Source organism: Oncorhynchus keta, chromosome 13 (assembly GCF_023373465.1).
Source record: "Oncorhynchus keta strain PuntledgeMale-10-30-2019 chromosome 13, Oket_V2, whole genome shotgun sequence".
NCBI lineage: Eukaryota > Metazoa > Chordata > Actinopteri > Salmoniformes > Salmonidae > Oncorhynchus > Oncorhynchus keta.
In genome coordinates, this window is record NC_068433.1 from 3,247,939 (window position 1) to 3,270,223 (window position 22,285).

Genomic DNA, 22,285 nt, shown 5'->3' on the forward strand with positions numbered 1-22,285 from the left:
AGACCTTAACCAACAGGTGTAGTAGCCCTTAACCAACAGGTGTAGTAGACCTTAACCAACAGGTGTAGTAGACCTTAACCAACAGGTGTAGTAGACCTTAACCAACAGGTGTAGTAGCCCTTAACCAACAGGTGTAGTAGACCTTAACCAACAGGTGTAGTAGACCTTAACCAACAGGTGTAGTAGACCTTAACCAACAGGTGTAGTAGACCTTAACCAACAGGTGTAGTAGACCTTAACCAACAGGTGTAGTAGACCTTAACCAACAGGTGTAGTAGACCTTAACCAACAGGTGTAGTAGACCTTACTGTGAAATGCTGACTTACCAGCCCTTAACCAACAGGTGTAGTAGACCTTAACCAACAGGTGTAGTAGACCTTAACCAACAGGTGTAGTAGACCTTAACCAACAGGTGTAGTAGACCTTAACCAACAGGTGTAGTAGACCTTAACCAACAGGTGTAGTAGACCTTAACCAACAGGTGTAGTAGACCTTAACCAACAGGTGTAGTAGACCTTAACCAACAGGTGTAGTAGACCTTAACCAACAGGTGTAGTAGACCTTACTGTGAAATGCTGATTTACCTCAACCAGCAGTGCAGGTTATGGTTAGGTGAAGGGGTTAGTTAAAAGGGTTAAGGTTATGGTTAGGTGAAGGGGTTAGTTAAAAGGGTTATGGTTAGGTGAAGGGGTTAGTTTAAAGGGTTAAGGTTAGGTGAAGGGGTTAGTTTAAAGGGTTAAGGTTATGGTTAGGTGAAGGGGTTAGTTTAAAGGGTTATGGTTAGGTGAAGGGGTTAGTTAAAAGGGTTAAGGTTAGGTGAAGGGGTTAGTTTAAAGGGTTAAGGTTATGGTTAGGTGAAGGGGTTAGTTAAAAGGGTTATGGTTAGGTGAAGGGGTTAGTTTAAAGGGTTATGGTTAGGTGAAGGGGTTAGTTTAAAGGGTTAAGGTTATGGTTAGGTGAAGGGGTTAGTTAAAAGGGTTATGGTTAGGTGAAGGGGTTAGTTAAAAGGGTTAAGGTTAGGTGAAGGGTTAGTTTAAAGGGTTATGGTTAGGTGAAGGGGTTAGTTTAAAGGGTTAAGGTTATGGTTAGGTGAAGGGGTTAGTTAAAAGGGTTAAGGTTATGGTTAGGTGAAGGGGTTAGTTTAAAGGGTTATGGTTAGGTGAAGGGGTTAGTTTAAAGGGTTAAGGTTAGGTGAAGGGGTTAGTTTAAAGGGTTATGGTTAGGTGAAGGGGTTAGTTTAAAGTGTTATGGTTAGGTGAAGGGGTTAGTTAAAAGGGTTATGGTTAGGTGAAGGGGTTAGTTTAAAGGGTTATGGTTAGGTGAAGGGGTTAGTTTAAAGGGTTAAGGTTATGGTTAGGTGAAGGGGTTAGTTTAAAGGGTTAAGGTTAGGTGAAGGGGTTAGTTTAAAGGGTTATGGTTAGGTGAAGGGGTTAGTTAAAAGGGTTATGGTTAGGTGAAGGGGTTAGTTTAAAGGGTTATGGTTAGGTGAAGGGGTTAGTTAAAAGGGTTATGGTTAGGTGAAGGGGTTAGTTTAAAGGGTTATGGTTAGGTGAAGGGGTTAGTTTAAAGGGTTAAGGTTATGGTTAGGTGAAGGGGTTAGTTAAAAGGGTTATGGTTAGGTGAAGGGGTTAGTTTAAAGGGTTAAGGTTAGGTGAAGGGTTAGTTTAAAGGGTTATGGTTAGGTGAAGGGGTTAGTTTAAAGTGTTATGGTTAGGTGAAGGGGTTAGTTTAAAGGGTTATGGTTAGGTGAAGGGGTTAGTTAAAAGGGTTAAGGTTAGGTGAAGGGGTTAGTTTAAAGGGTTATGGTTAGGTGAAGGGGTTAGTTTAAAGGGTTAAGGTTATGGTTAGGTGAAGGGGTTAGTTAAAAGGGTTAAGGTTATGGTTAGGTGAAGGGGTTAGTTTAAAGGGTTAAGGTTATGGTTAGGTGAAGGGGTTAGTTTAAAGGGTTAAGGTTAGGTGAAGGGGTTAGTTTAAAGGGTTATGGTTAGGTGAAGGGGTTAGTTAAAAGGGTTATGGTTAGGTGAAGGGGTTAGTTTAAAGGGTTATGGTTAGGTGAAGGGGTTAGTTAAAAGGGTTATGGTTAGGTGAAGGGGTTAGTTTAAAGGGTTATGGTTAGGTGAAGGGGTTAGTTTAAAGGGTTAAGGTTAGGTGAAGGGGTTAGTTTAAAGGGTTAAGGTTATGGTTAGGTGAAGGGGTTAGTTTAAAGGGTTATGGTTAGGTGAAGGGGTTAGTTTAAAGGGTTATGGTTAGGTGAAGGGGTTAGTTTAAAGGGTTAAGGTTATGGTTAGGTGAAGGGGTTAGTTTAAAGGGTTATGGTTAGGTGAAGGGGTTAGTTTAAAGTGTTATGGTTAGGTGAAGGGGTTAGTTAAAAGTGTTATGGTTAGGTGAAGGGGTTAGTTAAAAGGGTTAAGGTTAGGTGAAGGGGTTAGTTTAAAGGGTTATGGTTAGGTGAAGGGTTAGTTTAAAGGGTTAAGGTTATGGTTAGGTGAAGGGGTTAGTTAAAAGGGTTAAGGTTATGGTTAGGTGAAGGGGTTAGTTTAAAGGGTTATGGTTAGGTGAAGGGGTTAGTTTAAAGGGTTATGGTTAGGTGAAGGGGTTAGTTTAAAGGGTTATGGTTAGGTGAAGGGGTTAGTTTAAAGGGTTATGGTTAGGTGAAGGGGTTAGTTAAAAGGGTTATGGTTATGGTTAGGTGAAGGGGTTAGTTAAAAGGGTTAAGGTTAGGTGAAGGGGTTAGTTTAAAGGGTTATGGTTAGGTGAAGGGGTTAGTTTAAAGGGTTATGGTTAGGTGAAGGGTTAGTTTAAAGGGTTAAGGTTAGGGTTAGGTGAAGGGGTTAGTTTAAAGGGTTATGGTTAGGTGAAGGGGTTAGTTTAAAGGGTTAAGGTTAGGGTTAGGTGAAGGGGTTAGTTTAAAGGGTTATGGTTAGGTGAAGGGGTTAGTTTAAAGGGTTATGGTTATGGTTAGGTGAAGGGGTTAGTTAAAAGGGTTATGGTTAGGTGAAGGGGTTAGTTTAAAGGGTTATGGTTAGGTGAAGGGGTTAGTTTAAAGGGTTATGGTTATGGTTAGGTGAAGGGGTTAGTTAAAAGGGTTATGGTTAGGTGAAGGGGTTAGTTAAAAGTATTATGGTTAGGTGAAGGGGTTAGTTAAAAGGGTTATGGTTAGGTGAAGGGGTTAGTTTAAAGGGTTATGGTTAGGTGAAGGGGTTAGTTTAAAGGGTTAAGGTTATGGTTAGGTGAAGGGGTTAGTTTAAAGGGTTAAGGTTATGGTTAGGTGAAGGGGTTAGTTAAAAGGGTTAAGGTTATGGTTAGGTGAAGGGGTTAGTTTAAAGGGTTAAGGTTATGGTTAGGTGAAGGGGTTAGTTAAAAGGGTTAAGGTTATGGTTAGGTGAAGGGGTTAGTTAAAAGGGTTAAGGTTAGGGTTAGGTGAAGGGGTTAGTTAAGCTAAGGCGTATGTAAACTTCTGACTTCAAGAAGAAGATATAAGGCTAAAATAAAAGCAATAGTAAGCTGTTAGTAGCTCCTCACACTAATCATTTTCTCCAAAGCGGTATTGTAAACACATATTGGATAATTATGTGGATATATTGAAATAACATCTCAAGACATCAGTCAGGAAGTTAAAGGCTTACAAGCCGAAGAACACCATCCTAACTGTGAAGCACGGGGGTGGCAGCATCATGTTGTGGGGGTGCTTTGCTGCAGGAGGGACTGGTGCACTTTACAAAATAGATGGCAGCATGTGGGAGGAAAATGATGTGGATATATTGAAGTAACATCTCAAGACATCAGTCAGGAAGTTAAAGCTTGGTCGCAAATGGGTCTTCCAACTGGACAATGACCTCAAGCATACTACCAAAGTTGTGGCAAAAATGGCTTAAGGACCACAAAGTCAAGGTATTGGAGAGGCCATCACAAAACCCTGTCCTCAATCCTATTGAACATTTGTGGGCAGAACTGAAAAAGTGTGTGCGAGCAAGATGGCCTACAAACCTGACTCAGTTACACCAGCTCTGTCAGGAGGAATGGGCCAACATTCACTTATTGTGGGAAGCTTGTGGAAGGCTCCTGAAACGCTTGACCCAAGTTAAACAATTTAAAGACAATGCTACCAAATACTAATTGAGTGTATGTAAACTTCTGACCCACTGGGAATGTGATGAAAGAAATAAAAGCTGAAATGAATAATTCTCTCTACAATTATTCTGACATTTCACATTCTTAAAATAAAGTGGTGATCCTAACTGACCTAAAACAGGATATTTTTACTAGGATTAAATGTCAGGAATTGTGAAAACTGGATTTTAAATGTATATTTGGCAAAGGTGTATGTAAACTTCTGACTTCAACTGTATATACAGTATAGACTGTTGTGACTTCAACTGTATATACAGTATAGACTGGTGTGACTTCAACTGTATGTGCTTGAGATACCAAGGAACCTACTAAGTTTTCATAATGTTAAATTTAATTATTTATTTAAAAGGGAAGACGCATTGAAACCTAGGTCTCATTTCCAGATAGGCATAATACAATAGACACATACCTAAACATACCTAAACATACCTAAACATATACCCTAAGCAGGGTTGGTCCTGGTTGGTCCCTGGATGGGAGACCAGATGCTGCTGGAAGAGGTGTTGGAGTCCCAGTAGGAGGCACTCTTTCCTCTGGTCTAAAAAAAAAATATCTCAATGCCCCAGGGCAGTGATTGGGGACACTGCCCTGTGTAGGGTGCCGTCTTTCAGATGGGACGTTAAACGGGTGTCCTGACTCTCTGTGGTCACTAAAGATCCCATGGCACTTATCGTAAGAGTAGGGGTGTTAACCCTGGTGTCCTGACTCTCTGAGGTCATTAAAGATCACATGGCACTTATCGTAAGAGTAGGGGTGTTAACCCCGGTGTCCTGACTCTCTGAGGTCACTAAAGATCACATGACACTTATTGTAAGAGTAGGGGTGTTAACCCCGGTGTCCTGACTCTCTGAGGTCATCAAAGATCACATGACACTTATCGTAAGAGTAGGGGTGTTAACCCCGGTGTCCTGGCTAAATTCCCAATTTGACCTTCAAACCATCACGGTCACCTAATAATCCCCAGTTGACAATTGGCTCATTAATCTCCCTCCTCTCCCCTGTAACTATATCCCCAGGTCGTTGCTGCAAATGAGAATGTGTTCTCCGTCAACTTACCTGGTAATTTCTTTTTTTTTTTAAATAACAGATACACACTAAAATACAAAAACACTGTCATGGGGAATTAAACATCACCCAGAAAAACAGTTATATTCCTCCACAAATAAGTCGTCAATTAAAACTTGAAATAGGCCGAACGGCACCAGAACACCAAGGTTAAATGTATTTGGAATTAAAACTAAAAGCAGATTTATCTAGCTCGGTGGAGACCCTAGGGAACTTTAAGAGTTAACCAATCCCTGTGAACGAGTTAGGCAACTCCGGTGTCTAGACTTCAACAGCAAAGTTAGACAAGAAAGAAGTTTATGAAGTAGGGCCTCGTAAACAAAAAGGGAGTCATGTAGAGATGCAGGTTTTTTAACGAAGTCCAGCCAACCTTTAGATAGAGGATGCAGTGATGAGTATTACAACTGTCCCCTGTTACGAAACGAAGGGCATTATGGGAGATAGAATGAGGTCTTCAGTGAAGTCCAGCCAACCTTTAGATAGAGGATGCAGTGATGAGTATTACAACTGTCCCCTGTAACGAAACGAAGGGCATTATGGGAGATGGCATCCAAAGGTTTAAGCATTTTAGTAGCTGCACTTTGATAAATAACATCACCATAATCAACAACAGATCAAAAGGTTGACTGAATAACCTGCTTCCTACTGCTCAGAGAACGTTACGATCCGTTTCTGTAGGAATAACCTGCTTCCTACTGCTCAGAGAACGTTACGATCCGTTTCTGTAGGAATAACCTGCTTCCTACTGCTCAGAGAACGTTACGATCCGTTTCTGTAGGAATAATCTGCTTCCTACTGCTCAGAGAACGTTACGATCCGTTTCTGTAGGAATAACCTGCTTCCTACTGCTCAGAGAACGTTACGATCCGTTTCTGTAGGAATAATCTGCTTCCTACTGCTCAGAGAACGTTACGATCCGTTTCTGTAGGAATAATCTGCTTCCTACTGCTCAGAGAACGTTACGATCCGTTTCTGTAGGAATAACCTGCTTCCTACTGCTCAGAGAACGTTACGATCCGTTTCTGTAGGAATAACCTGCTTCCTACTGCTTAGAGAACGTTACGATCCGTTTCTGTAGGAATAACCTGCTTCCTACTGCTCAGAGAACGTTACGATCCGTTTCTGTAGGAATAACCTGCTTCCTACTGCTCAGAGGAATAACCTGCTTCCTACTGCTCAGAGAACGTTACGATCCGTTTCTGTAGGAATAACCTGCTTCCTACTGCTCAGAGAACGTTACGATCCGTTTCTGTAGGAATAACCTGCTTCCTACTGCTCAGAGAACGTTACGATCCGTTTCTGTAGGAATAACCTGCTTCCTACTGCTCAGAGAACGTTACGATCCGTTTCTGTAGGAATAACCTGCTTCCTACTGCTCAGAGAACGTTACGATCCGTTTCTGTAGGAATAACCTGCTTCCTACTGCTTAGAGAACGTTACGATCCGTTTCTGTAGGAATAACCTGCTTCCTACTGCTCACTGCCGTTTCTGTAGGAATAACGTGCTCAGAGAACGTTATCCGTTTCTGTAGGAATAACCTGCTTCCTACTGCTCAGAGAACGTTACCATCCGTTTCTGTATCCGTTTCCTGCTAGGAATAACCTGCTCCCTACTGCTCAGAGAACGTTACGATCCGTTTCTGTAGGAATAACCTGCTTCCTACTGCTCAGAGAACGTTACGATCCGTTTCTGTAGGAATAACCTGCTTCCTACTGCTCAGAGAACGTTACGATCCGTTTCTGTAGGAATAACCTGCTTCCTACTGCTCAGAGAACGTTACGATCCGTTTCTGTAGGAATAACCTGCTTCCTACTGCTCAGAGAACGTTACGATCCGTTTCTGTAGAAAAAGACAACTTTAAATCTTAGCTTCTTCTTTTTTAAACAACAATCCCAATGTCTAAGTATTGATAAACGGGAAAACGTTTGATTGGAGAACCATCTAATGAGTGAACATGTAGTTAATCTGACAAGGTACAACTCTGTCGTTCTGCCCCCGAACAGGCAGTTAACCCACTGTTCCTAGACCAGTTAACCCACTGTTCCTAGACAGTTAACCCACTGTTCCTAGACCAGTTAACCCACTGTTCCTAGACCAGTTAACCCACTGTTCCTAGACCAGTTAACCCACTGTTCCTAGACCAGTTAACCCACTGTTCCTAGACCAGTTAACCTACTGTTCCTAGACCAGTTAACCCACTGTTCCTAGACCAGTTAACCCACTGTTCCTAGACCAGTTAACCTACTGTTCCTAGACCAGTTAACCCACTGTTCCTAGACCAGTTAACCCACTGTTCCTAGACCAGTTAACCTACTGTTCCTAGACCAGTTAACCCACTGTTCCTAGACCAGTTAACCCACTGTTCCTAGACCAGTTAACCTACTGTTCCTAGACCAGTTAACCCACTGTTCCTAGACCAGTTAACCCACTGTTCCTAGACCAGTTAACCCCACTGTTCCTAGACCAGTTAACCCACTGTTCCTAGACCAGTTAACCCACTGTTCCTAGACCAGTTAACCCACTGTTCCTAGGCAGTTAACCCACTGTTCCTAGGCCAGTTAACCCACTGTTCCTAGACCAGTTAACCCACTGTTCCTAGGCAGTTAACCCACTGTTCCTAGACCAGTTAACCCACTGTTCCTAGACCAGTTAACCCACTGTTCCTAGACCAGTTAACCCACTGTTCCTAGACCAGTTAACCCACTGTTCCTAGACCAGTTAACCCACTGTTCCTAGACCAGTTAACCCCACTGTTCCTAGACAGTTAACCCACTGTTCCTAGACCAGTTAACCCACTGTTCCTAGACCAGTTAACCCACTGTTCCTAGACCAGTTAACCCACTGTTCCTAGACCAGTTAACCCACTGTTCCTAGACCAGTTAACCCACTGTTCCTAGACCAGTTAACCCACTGTTCCTAGACCAGTTAACCCACTGTTCCTAGACCAGTTAACCCACTGTTCCTAGACCAGTTAACCCACTGTTCCTAGACCAGTTAACCCACTGTTCCTAGACAGTTAACCCACTGTTCCTAGACCAGTTAACCCACTGTTCCTAGACCAGTTAACCCACTGTTCCTAGACCAGTTAACCCACTGTTCCTAGACCAGTTAACCTACTGTTCCTAGACCAGTTAACCCACTGTTCCTAGACCAGTTAACCCACTGTTCCTAGACCAGTTAACCTACTGTTCCTAGACCAGTTAACCCACTGTTCCTAGACCAGTTAACCCACTGTTCCTAGACCAGTTAACCTACTGTTCCTAGACCAGTTAACCCACTGTTCCTAGACCAGTTAACCCACTGTTCCTAGACCAGTTAACCTACTGTTCCTAGACCAGTTAACCCACTGTTCCTAGACCAGTTAACCCACTGTTCCTAGACCAGTTAACCCACTGTTCCTAGACCAGTTAACCCACTGTTCCTAGACCAGTTAACCCACTGTTCCTAGACCAGTTAACCCACTGTTCCTAGGCAGTTAACCCACTGTTCCTAGGCCAGTTAACCCACTGTTCCTAGACCAGTTAACCCACTGTTCCTAGACCAGTTAACCCACTGTTCCTAGACCAGTTAACCCACTGTTCCTAGACCAGTTAACCCACTGTTCCTAGGCAGTTAACCCACTGTTCCTAGACCAGTTAACCCACTGTTCCTAGACCAGTTAACCCACTGTTCCTAGACCAGTTAACCCACTGTTCCTAGACCAGTTAACCCACTGTTCCTAGACCAGTTAACCCACTGTTCCTAGACCAGTTAACCCACTGTTCCTAGACCAGTTAACCCACTGTTCCTAGACCAGTTAACCCACTGTTCCTAGACCAGTTAACCCACTGTTCCTAGACCAGTTAACCCACTGTTCCTAGACCAGTTAACCCACTGTTCCTAGACCAGTTAACCCACTGTTCCTAGACCAGTTAACCCACTGTTCCTAGACCAGTTAACCCACTGTTCCTAGACCAGTTAACCCACTGTTCCCAGACCAGTTAACCACTGTTCCTAGACCAGTTAACCCACTGTTCCTAGACCAGTTAACCCACTGTTCCTAGACCAGTTAACCCACTGTTCCTAGACCAGTTAACCCACTGTTCCTAGACCAGTTAACCCACTGTTCCTAGACCAGTTAACCCACTGTTCCTAGGCAGTTAACCCACTGTTCCTAGACCAGTTAACCCACTGTTCCTAGACCAGTTAACCCACTGTTCCTAGACCAGTTAACCCACTGTTCCTAGACAGTTAACCCACTGTTCCTAGACCAGTTAACCCACTGTTCCTAGGCCGTCAATGAAAATAAGAATTTGTTCTTAACTGACTTGCCTGGTTAAATAAAGGTAAAATATATATTTTTTAAATCGAGCCATAGAGACAGCTGGCTAATCCTTTGAATACAGTATAGTAAACAGACAAAAATGTATCTGAGCAACAACATAACATTAGCTAGGTAGAGAAGGTTAGCAAGGTGGCTAGCTACACTAACAGCTGTTTTCAACTCCACGTGGAAATGTCAACACCCAATTCGTAAAAAAACTATAAGTAGCTTTCGTCATTCGTGCATTTCATCTCTAGGACAGGAAATGACGTTGAAATAGTGACAACAACTTCCTCTGGGGAACGAACGGGTCCTCTAAAGCCAACAACATATTTTAATTATTATATTATATATTATAACAGTACGTACCATTTTACACAAGAACCACATTCCACTATATTCCCTATTTAGTGGGGAGGGGTGGCGCTTACAGACAGGAATCTCCACCGCCATCTCAAAGAGACCTTCTCAGTAGGAAGGTAGGCAGGAACGGCTTCTCCAATAGAAAATCCTCGATCACACTAGTCGGTGATGTCATGGTGACAATGTCTAGCTAAGCTCATGAGTAGAAACACCTCATCGGGTCTAACGGCCGTCTTGCTGTCCATATCGAGGCAGTATTGCCATTTATTGGTATAAGGGTTTGAATCCAGCCCACTGCCCTGACTCCTCCTCTTCCTGTCATCCAGCCCACTGCCCTTTGACTCCTCCTCTTCCTGTCATCCAGCCCACTGCCCTATGACTCCTCCTCTTCCTGTCATCCAGCCCACTGCCCTTTGACTCCTCCTCTTCCTGTCATCCAGCCCACTGCCCTTTGACTCCTCCTCTTCCTGTCATCCAGCCCACTGCCCTATGACTCCTCCTCTTCCTGTCATCCAGCCCACTGCCCTATGACTCCTCCTCTTCCTGTCATCCAGCCCACTGCCTTATGACTCCTCCTCTTCCTGTCATCCAGCCCACTGCCCTATGACTCCTCCTCTTCCTGTCATCCAGCCCACTGCCTTATGACTCCTCCTCTTCCTGTCATCCAGCCCACTGCCCTATGACTCCTCCTCTTCCTGTCATCCAGCCCACTGCCCTATGACTCCTCCTCTTCCTGTCATCCAGCCCACTGCCTTATGACTCCTCCTCTTCCTGTCATCCAGCCCACTGCCCTATGACTCCTCCTCTTCCTGTCATCCAGCCCACTGCCTTATGACTCCTCCTCTTCCTGTCATCCAGCCCACTGCCCTATGACTCCTCCTCTTCCTGTCATCCAGCCTTACTGCCCTATGACTCCTCCTCTTCCTGTCATCCAGCCCACTGCCCTATGACTCCTCCTCTTCCTGTCATCCAGCCCACTGCACTTCGACTCCTCCTCTTCCTGTTACCCCCATCTTTCACCCTGTAACACCTCTAAACTAACACAGTACATAATAATACCTGGTTACTACACACAGAAGTACAAATCTTTCATTATCATTTGTTTTAATCAAGATGAATTGTGATTCAACTGCAATACCTTCCTGTGTGTGAAACAGGCGTGTAAAGTTGTTTGGCAAATATATAGCTCAGCCTTTTCCAAACCTCTCCTCCGGGGCTCCAGGCTTTTCCAAACCTCTCCTCTGGGACCTCCAGTCTTTTCCAAACCTCTCCTCTGGGACCTCCAGCCTTTTCCAAACCTCTCCTCTGGGACCTCCAGCTTTTCCAAACCTCTCCTCTGGGACCTCCAGCCTTTTCCAAACCTCTCCTCTGGGACCTCCAGCTGTTCCAAACCTCTACTCTGGGACCTCCAGCCTTTTCCAAACCTCTCCTCTGGGACCTCCAGCCTTTTCCAAACCTCTCCTCTGGGACCTCCAGCCTTTTCCAAACCTCTCCTCTGGGCCTCTAGCCGTTCCATGTATTTGAACTATTCCAGGGCTATCACGCCTGATTCAACTTGTCAACCAATCATCAAGCCCGTGACTATTTGAATCAGGTGCGCTAGGTCAGGGCTGCAACAAGAGGTCCTAGAGAGGTTTGAAACACCTAGAGGTCATAGATGAGAGGTTTATAACACCTAGAGGTCATAGATGAGAGGTTTATAACACCTAGAGGTCATAGATGAGAGGTTTAAAAAAGGAAAACATATAGCCAACAGCTCTTTATCGGTCCGGTCTGGAATATAAAAATGGAAACTCTACACCCAGTATGCCATCATTGACATGAATTGGGAGGTCCGTTCTATGGCATAGAGTTTATCCTGCAGGTTACAGAGGGGTCAGGGAAAACTCCTGTACCTACCCTTCAGAAACCCTCTAGGGGACATGGGCTTTGAAGACTCTGGCAGCGCCTGAAACGGCTCCCTATATAGGGCACTACTTTAGACCAGAGCCCTATAGAACCCTATTCCCTATATAGTGCACTACTTTAGACCAGAGCCCTATAGAACCCTATTCCCTATATAGTGCACTACTTTAGACCAGAGCCCTATAGAACCCTATTCCCTATATAGTGCACTACTTTAGACCAGAGCCCTATAGAACACTATTCCCTATATAGTGCACTACTTTAGACCAGAGCCCTATAGAACACTATTCCCTATATAGTGCACTACTTTAGACCAGAGCCCTATAGAACACTATTCCCTATATAGTGCACTACTTTCCAAATCAACCAAAGTGTATTGGTTGCTTGCACAGATTTGGAAGTGTTATAGCAGGTGCAGCGAATTGCTTATGTTACTAGTTCAAACAGTCTGAAACCCTATTCCAACAGGTCCCTACGGCCCTGGTCTGAAACCCTATTCCAATAGGTCCCTAGGCCCTGGTCTGAAACCCTATTCCAATAGGTCCCTACGGCCCTGGTCTGAAACCCTATTCCAACAGGTCCCTACGGCCCTGGTCTGAAACCCTTTTCCAGAGGTCCCTAGGCCCTGGTCTGAAACCCTATTCAAACAGGTCCCTACGGCCCTGGTCTGAAACCCTATTCCAATAGGTCCCTACGGCCCTGGTCTGAAACCCTATTCAAATAGGTCCCTACGGCCCTGGTCTGAAACCCTATTCAAACAGGTCACTACGGCCCTGGTCTGAAAACCCTATTCCAACAGGTCACTACGGCCCTGGTCTGAAACCCTATTCCAATAGGTCATACGGCCCTGGTCTGAAACCCTATTCCAATAGGTCCCTGCCATGGTCTGAAACCCTATTCCAATAGGTCCCTACAGCCCTGGTCCGAAACCCTATTCCAATAGGTCCCTACGGCCCTGGTCTGAAACCCTATTCCAACAGGTCCCTACGGCCCTGGTCTGAAACCCTATTCAAACAGGTCCCTACGGCCCTGGTCTAAAGTAGTGCACTGGGCCCTGGTCTAAAGTAGTGCACTGGGTATTGGGACAGAGAGGCCAGTCATCAGGTTGGGTATTGGGACAGAGAGGCCAGTCATCAGGTTGGGTATTGGGACAGAGAGGCCAGTCATCAGGTTGGGTAATGGGACAGAGAGGCCAGTCATCAGGTTGGGTATTGGGACAGAGAGGCCAGTCATCAGGTTGGGTATTGGGACAGAGAGGTCAGTCATCAGGTTGGGTATTGGGACAGAGAGGCCAGTCATCAGGTTGGGTATTGGGACAGAGAGGCCAGTCATCAGGTTGGGTATTGGGACAGAGAGGTCAGTCATCAGGTTGGGTATTGGGACAGAGAGGTCAGTCATCAGGTTGGGTATTGGGACAGAGAGGCCAGTCATCAGGTTGGGTATTGGGACAGAGAGGTCAGTCATCAGGTTGGGTATTGGGACAGAGAGGCCAGTCATCAGGTTGAGTATTGGGACAGAGAGAGAAGTCATCAGGTTGGGTATTGGGACAGAGAGGCCAGTCATCAGGTTGGGTATTGGGACAGAGGGCCAGTCATCAGGTTGGGTATTGGGACAGAGAGGCCAGTCATCAGGTTGGGTATTGGGACAGAGAGGCCAGTCATCAGGTCGGGTAATGGGACAGAGAGGTCAGTCATCAGGTTGGGTATTGGGACAGAGAGGCCAGTCATCAGGTTGAGTATTGGGACAGAGAGGCCAGTCATCAGGTTGGGTATTGGGACAGAGAGGCCAGTCATCAGGTTGGGTATGGGACAGAGGCCAGTCATCAGGTTGAGTATTGGGACAGAGAGGTCAGTCATCAGGTTGGGTATTGGGACAGAGAGGCCAGTCATCATGTTGGGTATTGGGACAGAGGGCCAGTCATCAGGTTGGGTATTGGGACAGAGGCCAGTCATCAGGTTGGGTATTGGGACAGAGAGGCCAGTCATCAGGTTGGGTATTGGGACAGAGGCCAGTCATCAGGTTGGGTATTGGGACAGACAGGTCAGTCATCAGGTTGGGTATTGGGACAGAGAGGCCAGTCATCATGTTGGGTATTGGGACAGAGAGGCCAGTCATCAGGTTGGGTATTGGGACAGAGGCCAGTCATCAGGTTGGGTATTGGGACAGAGGCCAGTCATCAGGTTGGGTATTGGGACAGAGGCCAGTCATCAGGTTGGGTATTGGGACAGAGAGGCCAGTCATCAGGTTGGGTATTGGGACAGAGAGGCCAGTCATCAGGTTGGGTATTGGGACAGAGGCCAGTCATCAGGTTGAGTATTGGGACAGAGAGAGAAGTCATCAGGTTGGGTATTGGGACAGAGAGGCCAGTCATCAGGTTGGGTATTGGGACAGAGAGGCCAGTCATCAGGTTGGGTATTGGGACAGAGAGGCCAGTCATCAGGTTGGGTATTGGGACAGAGAGGCCAGTCATCAGGTCGGGTAATGGGACAGAGAGGTCAGTCATCAGGTTGGGTATTGGGACAGAGAGGCCAGTCATCAGGTTGAGTATTGGGACAGAGAGGCCAGTCATCAGGTTGGGTATTGGGACAGAGAGGCCAGTCATCAGGTTGGGTATTGGGACAGAGGCCAGTCATCAGGTTGAGTATTGGGACAGAGAGGTCAGTCATCAGGTTGGGTATTGGGACAGAGAGGCCAGTCATCATGTTGGGTATTGGGACAGAGAGGCCAGTCATCAGGTTGGGTATTGGGACAGAGGCCAGTCATCAGGTTGGGTATTGGGACAGAGAGGCCAGTCATCAGGTTGGGTATTGGGACAGAGGCCAGTCATCAGGTTGGGTATTGGGACAGACAGGTCAGTCATCAGGTTGGGTATTGGGACAGAGAGGCCAGTCATCATGTTGGGTATTGGGACAGAGAGGTCAGTCATCAGGTTGGGTATTGGGACAGAGAGGTCAGTCATCAGGTTGAGTATTGGGACAGAGAGGCCAGTCATCAGGTTGGGTATTGGGACAGAGAGGCCAGTCATCAGGTCGGGTATTGGGACAGAGAGGCCAGTCATCAGGTTGGGTAATGGGACAGGGAGGCCAGTCATCAGGTTGGGTAATGGGACAGAGAGGCCAGTCATCAGGTTTGCTATACCAGATACCAGTGTATCTGCAGAGTGTAAACTGTAGAACAAACCGCAATGGTAAAGAAACCCATCGTAGTTCACACTTGACATTGGCTGCATTCCAAATGGCTCCATATACCCTTTACAGTGTACTACATTTAACCAAAAGGAGCAGACTATGTAGGGAATAGGGTACCATTTGGGATGCATGCAGCATTATATAAAGTACATCATTTACAGATCATAAATAAACACTTGTGAGGGGGGTTCAATAAATTAAAGGCACGGATTCCAAATGTTCCGAGAGGGAGTTCCGGGGAGGGAGTTCCGAGAGGGAGTTCCGGGGAGTGAGTTCCGGGGAGTGAGTTCCGGGGAGTGAGTTCCGGGGAGGGAGTTCCGGGGAGGGAGTTCCGGGGAGGGAGTTCCGGGAGTGAGTTCCGGGGAGGGAGTTCCGGGGAGGGAGTTCTGAGAGGGAGTTCCGGGGGAGGGAGTGCCGAGAGGGAGTTCCGGGAGGGAGTTCTGAGAGGGAGTTCCGGGGAGGGAGTGCCGAGAGGGAGTTCCGGGGAGGGAGTGCCGAGAGGGAGTTCCGGGGAGTGAGTTCCGGGAGGGAGTTCCGGGGAGGGAGTTCCGGGGAGGGAGTTCCGAGAGGGAGTTCCGGGGAGTGAGTTCCGAGAGGGAGTTCCGGGGAGTGAGTTCCGGGGAGGGAGTTCCGAGAGGGAGTTCCGGGGAGGGAGCTCCGGGAGGGAGTTCCGGGGAGGGAGTTCTGCAAGGCGATCATCATCCCAGAGTTCTACTACTCCAGCCCCAGGGTGAAGTTGATTCCGTGGACTATTCCGATGATTATGGGTTGCCAGGCAACAAGATATCTCAGCCAATCCAAGAGCTGCCCATAAAGGACATGTGTTCTCTCCCATCTGGGGGAGGAGGGGGAGTAGGCGTTAAGGAGCAATTGGTACATCCATTTGTGGAATTCCAAATTAATTATATACAGTGATTGATTCTTGAAGAATACAGCTTATAAACAGGGCTCTGGTCGCACATGAGACTAAAAAGGATTGCTGGTTATGTAGACCAGGCTCGTTAGATAACGTCCTTGCTGGTTATGTAGACCAGGCTCGTTAGATAATGTCATTGCTGGTTATATAGACCAGGCTCGTTAGATAACGTCATTGCTGGTTATGTAGACCAGGCTCGTTAGATAACGCCATTGCTGGTTATGTAGACCAGGCTCGTTAGATAACGCTATTGCTGGTTATGTAGACCAGGCTCGTTAGATAACGTCCTTGCTGGTTATGTAGACCAGGCTCGTTAGATAACGTCCTTGCTGGTTATGTAGACCAGGCTCGTTAGATAACGTCCTTGCTGGTTATGTAGACCAGGCTCGTTAGATAACGTCCTTGCTGGTTATGTAGACCAGGCTCGTTAGATAACGTCATTGCTGGTTATGTAGACCAGGCTCGTTAGATAACGCAATTGCTGGTTATGTAGACCAGGCTCGTTAGATAACGTCCTTGCTGGTTATGTAGACCAGGCTCGTTAGATAACGTCCTTGCTGGTTATGTAGACCAGGCTCGTTAGATAACGTCATTGCTGGTTATATAGACCAGGCTCGTTAGATAACGCCCTTGCTGGTTATGTAGACCAGGCTCGTTAGATAACGCCCTTGCTGGTTATGTAGACCAGGCTCGTTAGATAATGTCATTGCTGGTTATATAGACCAGGCTCGTTAGATAACGCCCTTGCTGGTTATATAGACCAGGCTCGTTAGATAACGCCCTTGCTGGTTATGTAGACCAGGCTCGTTAGATAACGCCCTTGCTGGTTATGTAGACCAGGCTCGTTAGATAACGCCCTTGCTGGTTATGTAGACCAGGCTCGTTAGATAACGCCCTTGCTGGTTATGTAGACCAGGCTCGTTAGATAACGCTATTGCTGGTTATGTAGACCAGGCTCGTTAGATAACGTCCTTGCTGGTTATGTAGACCAGGCTCGTTAGATAACGCCCTTGCTGGTTATGTAGACCAGGCTCGTTAGATAACGTCCTTGCTGGTTATGTAGACCAGGCTCGTTAGATAACGTCCATTGTTTGTAAACAAAGAAACACTGTAAAGCCTCCAAACATGGTTACAACAATAATTTACAATTATTATAAACAACCACTGACCATCTATCAGATCAAAATTATAGTTTTATACATGTTTTACAGAATTTTTATTTATTTTTACAATTATACTGAACAAAAATATAAAAAAAACACAACATGCAACAATTTCAAAGACCAATAAGAATAAGTGTGTGTGTGTAAGATATGCTCTCAGATTCAGCCAATCCCGGTGTTCTGTGGCTCTCGTCGAGCCAATGAAAGGATACGGATTGTTCATCATCCTCTTCAAGTCGACCTTCTCGTTGCAGTACGGACACGTCTGCTTCTTACCCACAATGCACCAGCCACGGATACAGAACTCGTGGAATCTGGAGGCAGAGTTGGCGTTAAAGAATCCACAACAACAAGACTAGCGTAAAATGATTAGAGAGAGAGAGGGAAGGGGAGAAGTAGAGAGAGGGGAGAAGTAGAGAGGAGGGGAAAGAGAGAGGAGAGAGTATAGAGAGAGGGAAGGGGAGAAGTAGAGAGGAGGGGAAAGAGAGAGGAGGGAGTATAGAGAGAGGAGAGGGAGGAGAAGTAGAGAGGAGGAGAAAGAGAGAGGAGAGAGTATAGAGAGAGGGGAGAAGTAGAGAGGAGGGGAAAGAGAGAGGGGGAGTATAGAGAGAGGAGAAGTAGAGAGGAGGGGAAAGAGAGAGGAGAAAGAGAGAGGAGAGAGTATAGAGAGAGGGGAGGGGAGAAGTAGAGAGGAGGGGAAAGAGAGAGGAGGGAGTATAGAGAGAGGGAGGAGAAGTAGAGAGGAGGGGAAAGCGAGAGGAGAGAGTATAGAGAGAGGGGAGGGGAGAAGTAGAGAGGAGGGGAAAGAGAGAGGGGGAGTATAGAGAGAGAGGAGGGGGAGGAGAAGTAGAGAGGAGGGGAAAGAGAGAGGAGAGAGTATAGAGAGAGGGGAGAAATAGAGAGGAGGGTGAAAGAGAGAGGAGAGAGTATAGAGAGAGGGGAGAAGTAGAGAGGAGGGGAAAGAGAGAGGGGGAGTATAGAGAGAGAGGAGAGGAGGAGAAGTAGAGAGGAGGGGAAAGAGAGAGGAGAGAGTATAGAGAGAGGGGAGGGGAGAAGTAGAGAGGAGGGGAAAGAGAGAGGGGGAGTATAGAGAGAGGAGAGGGAGGAGAAGTAGAGAGGAGGGGAAAGAGAGAGGAGAGAGTATAGAGAGAGGGGAGAAGTAGAGAGGAGGGGAAAGAGAGAGGAGGGAGTATAGAGAGAGGAGAGGGAGGAGAAGTAGAGAGGAGGGGAAAGAGAGAGGAGAGAGTATAGAGAGGGGAGGGGAGAAGTAGAGAGGAGGGGAAAGAGAGAGGGGGAGTATAGAGAGAGGAGAGGGAGGAGAAGTAGAGAGGAGGGGAAAGAGAGAGGAGAGGGGAGAAGTAGAGAGGAGGGGAAAGAGAGAGGGGAGTATAGAGAGAGGAGAGGGAGGAGAAGTAGAGAGGAGGGGAAAGAGAGAGGAGAGAGTATAGAGAGAGGGGAGGGGAGAAGTAGAGAGGAGGGGAAAGAGAGAGGGGGAGTATAGAGAGAGGAGAGGGAGGAGAAGTAGAGAGGAGGGGAAAGAGAGAGGAGAGAGTATAGAGAGAGGGGAGAAGTAGAGAGGAGGGGAAAGAGAGAGGAGGGAGTATAGAGAGGAGGAGAGGAAGGAGAAGTAGAGAGTATAGAGAGAGGGAGGGGAGAAGTAGAGAGGAGGGGAAAGAGAGAGGGGGAGTATAGAGAGAGGAGAGGGAGGAGAAGTAGAGAGGAGGGGAAAGAGAGAGGAGAGAGTATAGAGAGAGGGGAGGGGAGAAGTAGAGAGGAGGGGGAAGAGAGAGGGGGAGTATAGAGAGAGGAGAGGGAGGAGAAGTAGAGAGGAGGGGAAAGAGAGAGGGGGAGTATAGAGAGAGGAGAGGGAGGAGAAGTAGAGAGAAGGGGAAAGAGAGAATTAGGAGAGAGTATAGAGAGAGGGGAGGGGAGAAGTAGAGAGGAGGGGAAAGAGAGAGGGGGAGTATAGAGAGAGAGAGGGAGGAGAAGTAGAGAGGAGGGGAAAGAGAGAGGAGAGAGTATAGAGAGAGGGGAGAAGTAGAGAGAGGAGAAGAGAGGAGGAAGAGAGAGAGAGAGTATAGAGAGAGGGAGGGGAGAAGTAGAGAGGAGGGGAAAGAGAGGGGGGAGTATAGAGAGAGGAGAGGGAGGAGAAGTAGAGAGGAGGGGAAAGAGAGAGGAGAGAGTATAGAGAGAGGGGAGGGGAGAAGTAGAGAGGAGGGGAAAGAGAGAGGGGAGTATAGAGAGAGGAGAGGAGGAGAAGTAGAGAGGAGGGGAAAGAGAGAGGGGAGAGAGTATAGAGAGAAGGGAGGGAGAAGTAGAGAGGAGGGGAAAGAGAGAGGGGGAGTATAGAGAGAGGAGAGGGAGGAGAAGTAGAGAGGAGGGGAAAGAGAGAGAGAGGGGAGAAGTAGAGAGGAGGGGAAAGAGAGAGAGGGAGGAATAACATGTAAGAGAGAGAGGAGAGAGTATAGAGAGAGGGGAGGGGAAAGAGAGAGGGGGAAAGAGAGGGGGAGTATAGAGAGAGGAGAGGGAGAAGAGAAGTAGGGAAAGAGAGGGGAATAGAGAGAGAGGGGAGAAGTATAGAGGAGGGGAAAGAGAGAGGAGAAGTATAGAGAGGAGAGGAAGGAGAAGTAGGAGGAGGGGAAAGAGAGAGGAGGGAGTATAGAGAGAGGAGAGGAAGGAGAAGTAGAGAGGAGGGGAAAGAGAGAGGGGAGAGTATAGAGAGAGGGAGGGAGGAGAAGTAGAGAGGAGGGGAAAGAGAGAGGGGAGTATAGAGAGAGAGGGGAGGAGAAGTAGAGAGGAGGGGAAAGAGAGAGGAGAGAGTAGAGAGAGGAGGGGAGGGAGAAGTAGAGAGGAGGGGAAAGAGAGAGGGGGAGTATAGAGAGAGAGAGAGGGAGGAGAAGTAGAGAGGAGGGGAAAGAGAGAGGAGAGAGTATAGAGAGAGGGAGGGGAGAAGTAGAGAGGAGGGGAAAGAGAGAGGGGGAGTATAGAGAGAGGAGGGGAAAGAGAAGTAGAGAAGTAGAGAGAAGGGGAAAGAGAGAGGAGAGAGTATAGAGAGAGGAGAGAAGTAGAGAGGAGGGGAAAGAGAGAGGGGGAGTATAGAGAGAGGAGAGGGAGGAGAAGTAGAGAGGAGGGGAAAGAGAGAGGAGAGAGTATAGAGAGAGGGGAGAAGTAGAGAGAGGGGAGAAGTAGAGAGGAGGGGAAAGAGAGAGGAGAGAGTATAGAGAGAGGGGAGGGGAGAAGTAGAGAGGAGGGGAAAGAGAGAGGGGGAGTATAGAGAGAGGAGAGGGAGGAGAAGTAGAGAGGAGGGGAAAGAGAGAGGAGAGAGTATAGAGAGAGGGGAGGGGAGAAGTAGAGAGGAGGGGAAAGAGAGAGGGGGAGTATAGAGAGAGGAGAGGGAGGAGAAGTAGAGAGGAGGGGAAAGAGAGAGGAGAGAGTATAGAGAGAAGGGAGGGGAGAAGTAGAGAGGAGGGGAAAGAGAAAGGGGGAGTATAGAGAGAGGAGAGGGAGGAGTAGAGAGGAGGGGAAAGAGAGAGGAGAGAGTATAGAGAGAGGAGAGGGAGGAGTAGAGAGGAGGGGAAAGAGAAAGGAGGGGAAAGAGAGAGGAGGAGTATGGAGATAGAGGAGGGAGTGTGACATAACATACATGATAGGAGAGCTGATCTTCTATAATCCAAACAGTGCAGTGAGGATAGTAGGCTTGGGCGGTATCCACAGTATTACCGGCATAGCACACAAGGGGGCGCTAGAAACGCAAGAAAATCCCATTGGGCTTCTAATGCCAGAATGCTAACAAAATTAGCACAAACTAATAGGATATCACAGACGCTGTTAGCTAAATGCTAACGAGCGAAAACAAAAAATAAACAAATTGAAGGAAGAGCTGCATGTGTACACAGAGCAGATGGGAGAACAGAGAAGAAACAAACGCTAGCAGGAAGCACAGGGAAAACATGGCAGCTGTACAGAACTCATCCAGAGCTCTTTGACTTCTGGCAGAAAGCCATGAGAAGATATCTGAGGGCCAACATTTAGTAGTGAATTACAATTAGTAGTGATTTACATTTAGTAGTGAATTACATACAAGTGTAACTTCATCACCTCATGTGCGCCGTACAACAGAGACTCTCCCATAGATACAGAACACTGTGGATTCACCTGCTCCTGCTTTCTAGCATTGTGCTATTTACAAAACTAACACGTGACTGGCTCAACTGTTCTGGGGACGTTTCATAATTTAAAAAATAATGTGACAGGTGAAACGAAGAACGCAATCGGCTATATCTCCTAAGGTATTGCACGAAAAAAAAAAGATTTACAAAATATTTAAAAGTATTGAAAATCTTCAAATAATTAGTTTCAATGGCATTGACAGTATTGAAAAACACTCCCAGCTTTTTCCAAATCCCCCAGGACACGGAATATATGGTATACTGCCCAAGCCTAGTGGATAGGATACATGTGAATATATGGTATACTGCCCAAGCCTAGTGGATAGGATACATGTGAATATATGGTATACTGCCCAAGCCTAGTGGATAGGATACATGTGAATATATGGTATACTGCCCAAGCCTAGTGGATAGGATACATGTGAATATATGGTATACTGCCCAAGCCTAGTGGATAGGATACATGTGGTTACAGGAGAGTTGGTAGGTATCTTCTATAATCCCCTCCTCATCCACGTCTACGAGGATCTTCTGACCACACACCGCACAGATATCATCTGTCAGGCTCCTGGACGGCATTCCTCCCAGGTTATAGTACTGAAACAACAGCATGTTATACTACAACAACAAAAACAACAACATGTTATAGTACTACAACAACAACAAGTTATACTACAACAACAACATGTTATACTACAACAACAACAACATGTTATAGTACTGCAACAACATGTTATACTACAACAACAACAACAACATGTTATAGTACTACAACAACAACAACATGTTATAGTACTGCAACAACAACAACAACATGTTATACTACAACAACAACAACAACAACATGTTATACTACAACAACAACAACAACAACATGTTATAGTACTACAACAACAACAACATGTTATAGTACTACAACAACAACAACAACATGTTATAGTACTACAACAACAACATGTTATAGTACTGCAACAACAACATGTTATAGTACTGCAACAACAACAACACGTTATAGTACTGCAACAACAACATGTTATAGTACTGCAACAACAGCATGTTATAGTACTACAACAACAACATGT

The 22,285-nt window shown here is 46.4% G+C and overlaps 1 protein-coding gene and 3 long non-coding RNA genes across 27 annotated transcripts in view; 1 reads left to right on the forward strand and 3 right to left on the reverse strand.

Annotated features, from left to right (window-relative positions):
* LOC127906619 (uncharacterized) overlaps positions 1–4,168 on the forward strand; it is a 5,155-nt gene extending 987 nt beyond the window's left edge. For all 17 annotated transcript variants that reach the window (XR_008062102.1, XR_008062104.1, XR_008062097.1 and 14 more), the window contains exons 2-11: positions 1–292; positions 344–650; positions 785–886; positions 1,224–1,255; positions 1,550–1,619; positions 1,683–1,714; positions 1,811–1,886; positions 2,321–2,411; positions 2,475–2,512; positions 3,258–4,168. The exon at positions 1–292 is cut by the window's left edge. This is a non-coding gene — a long non-coding RNA (uncharacterized LOC127906619). The remainder of the gene's footprint in view (positions 293–343; positions 651–784; positions 887–1,223; positions 1,256–1,549; positions 1,620–1,682; positions 1,715–1,810; positions 1,887–2,320; positions 2,412–2,474; positions 2,513–3,257) is intronic.
* Positions 4,169–4,545: 377 nt separating this feature from the next.
* On the reverse strand, positions 4,546–7,033 carry LOC127906883 (uncharacterized). Of its 6 annotated transcripts, none has more exons than XR_008063033.1 (4): positions 6,949–7,033; positions 6,359–6,658; positions 6,232–6,281; positions 4,546–6,081 (listed from the first exon to the last, which is right to left on the reverse strand). It is a non-coding gene; the product is annotated as an uncharacterized LOC127906883 (long non-coding RNA). The 6 variants fall into 6 exon arrangements; XR_008063029.1 differs by having other exon boundaries at positions 6,899–7,033; XR_008063030.1 differs by having other exon boundaries at positions 6,359–6,608; positions 6,849–7,033.
* A 2,888-nt stretch (positions 7,034–9,921) lies between these two features.
* LOC127906622 (uncharacterized) lies at positions 9,922–12,103 on the reverse strand. Its single transcript, XR_008062108.1, has 3 exons — positions 11,269–12,103; positions 11,192–11,237; positions 9,922–11,160 (listed from the first exon to the last, which is right to left on the reverse strand). It is a non-coding gene; the product is annotated as an uncharacterized LOC127906622 (long non-coding RNA).
* Positions 12,104–15,527: 3,424 nt separating this feature from the next.
* rnf175 (ring finger protein 175) overlaps positions 15,528–22,285 on the reverse strand; it is a 31,123-nt gene continuing 24,365 nt past the window's right edge. Inside the window, exons 9-11 of one of the 3 annotated variants that reach the window (XM_052459059.1) lie at positions 21,667–21,800; positions 17,247–17,348; positions 15,528–15,790 (exon numbers count right to left, since the gene is read on the reverse strand). In XM_052459059.1, the coding sequence (XP_052315019.1) occupies positions 15,670–15,790; positions 17,247–17,348; positions 21,667–21,800 (357 nt within the window). In that variant the 3' untranslated portion in view covers positions 15,528–15,669. Of the gene's footprint in view, positions 15,791–17,246; positions 17,349–20,677; positions 21,049–21,666; positions 21,801–22,285 lie in introns of those variants that run through there. The other 2 variants (XM_052459060.1, XR_008062107.1) reach the window with 2 other exon arrangements.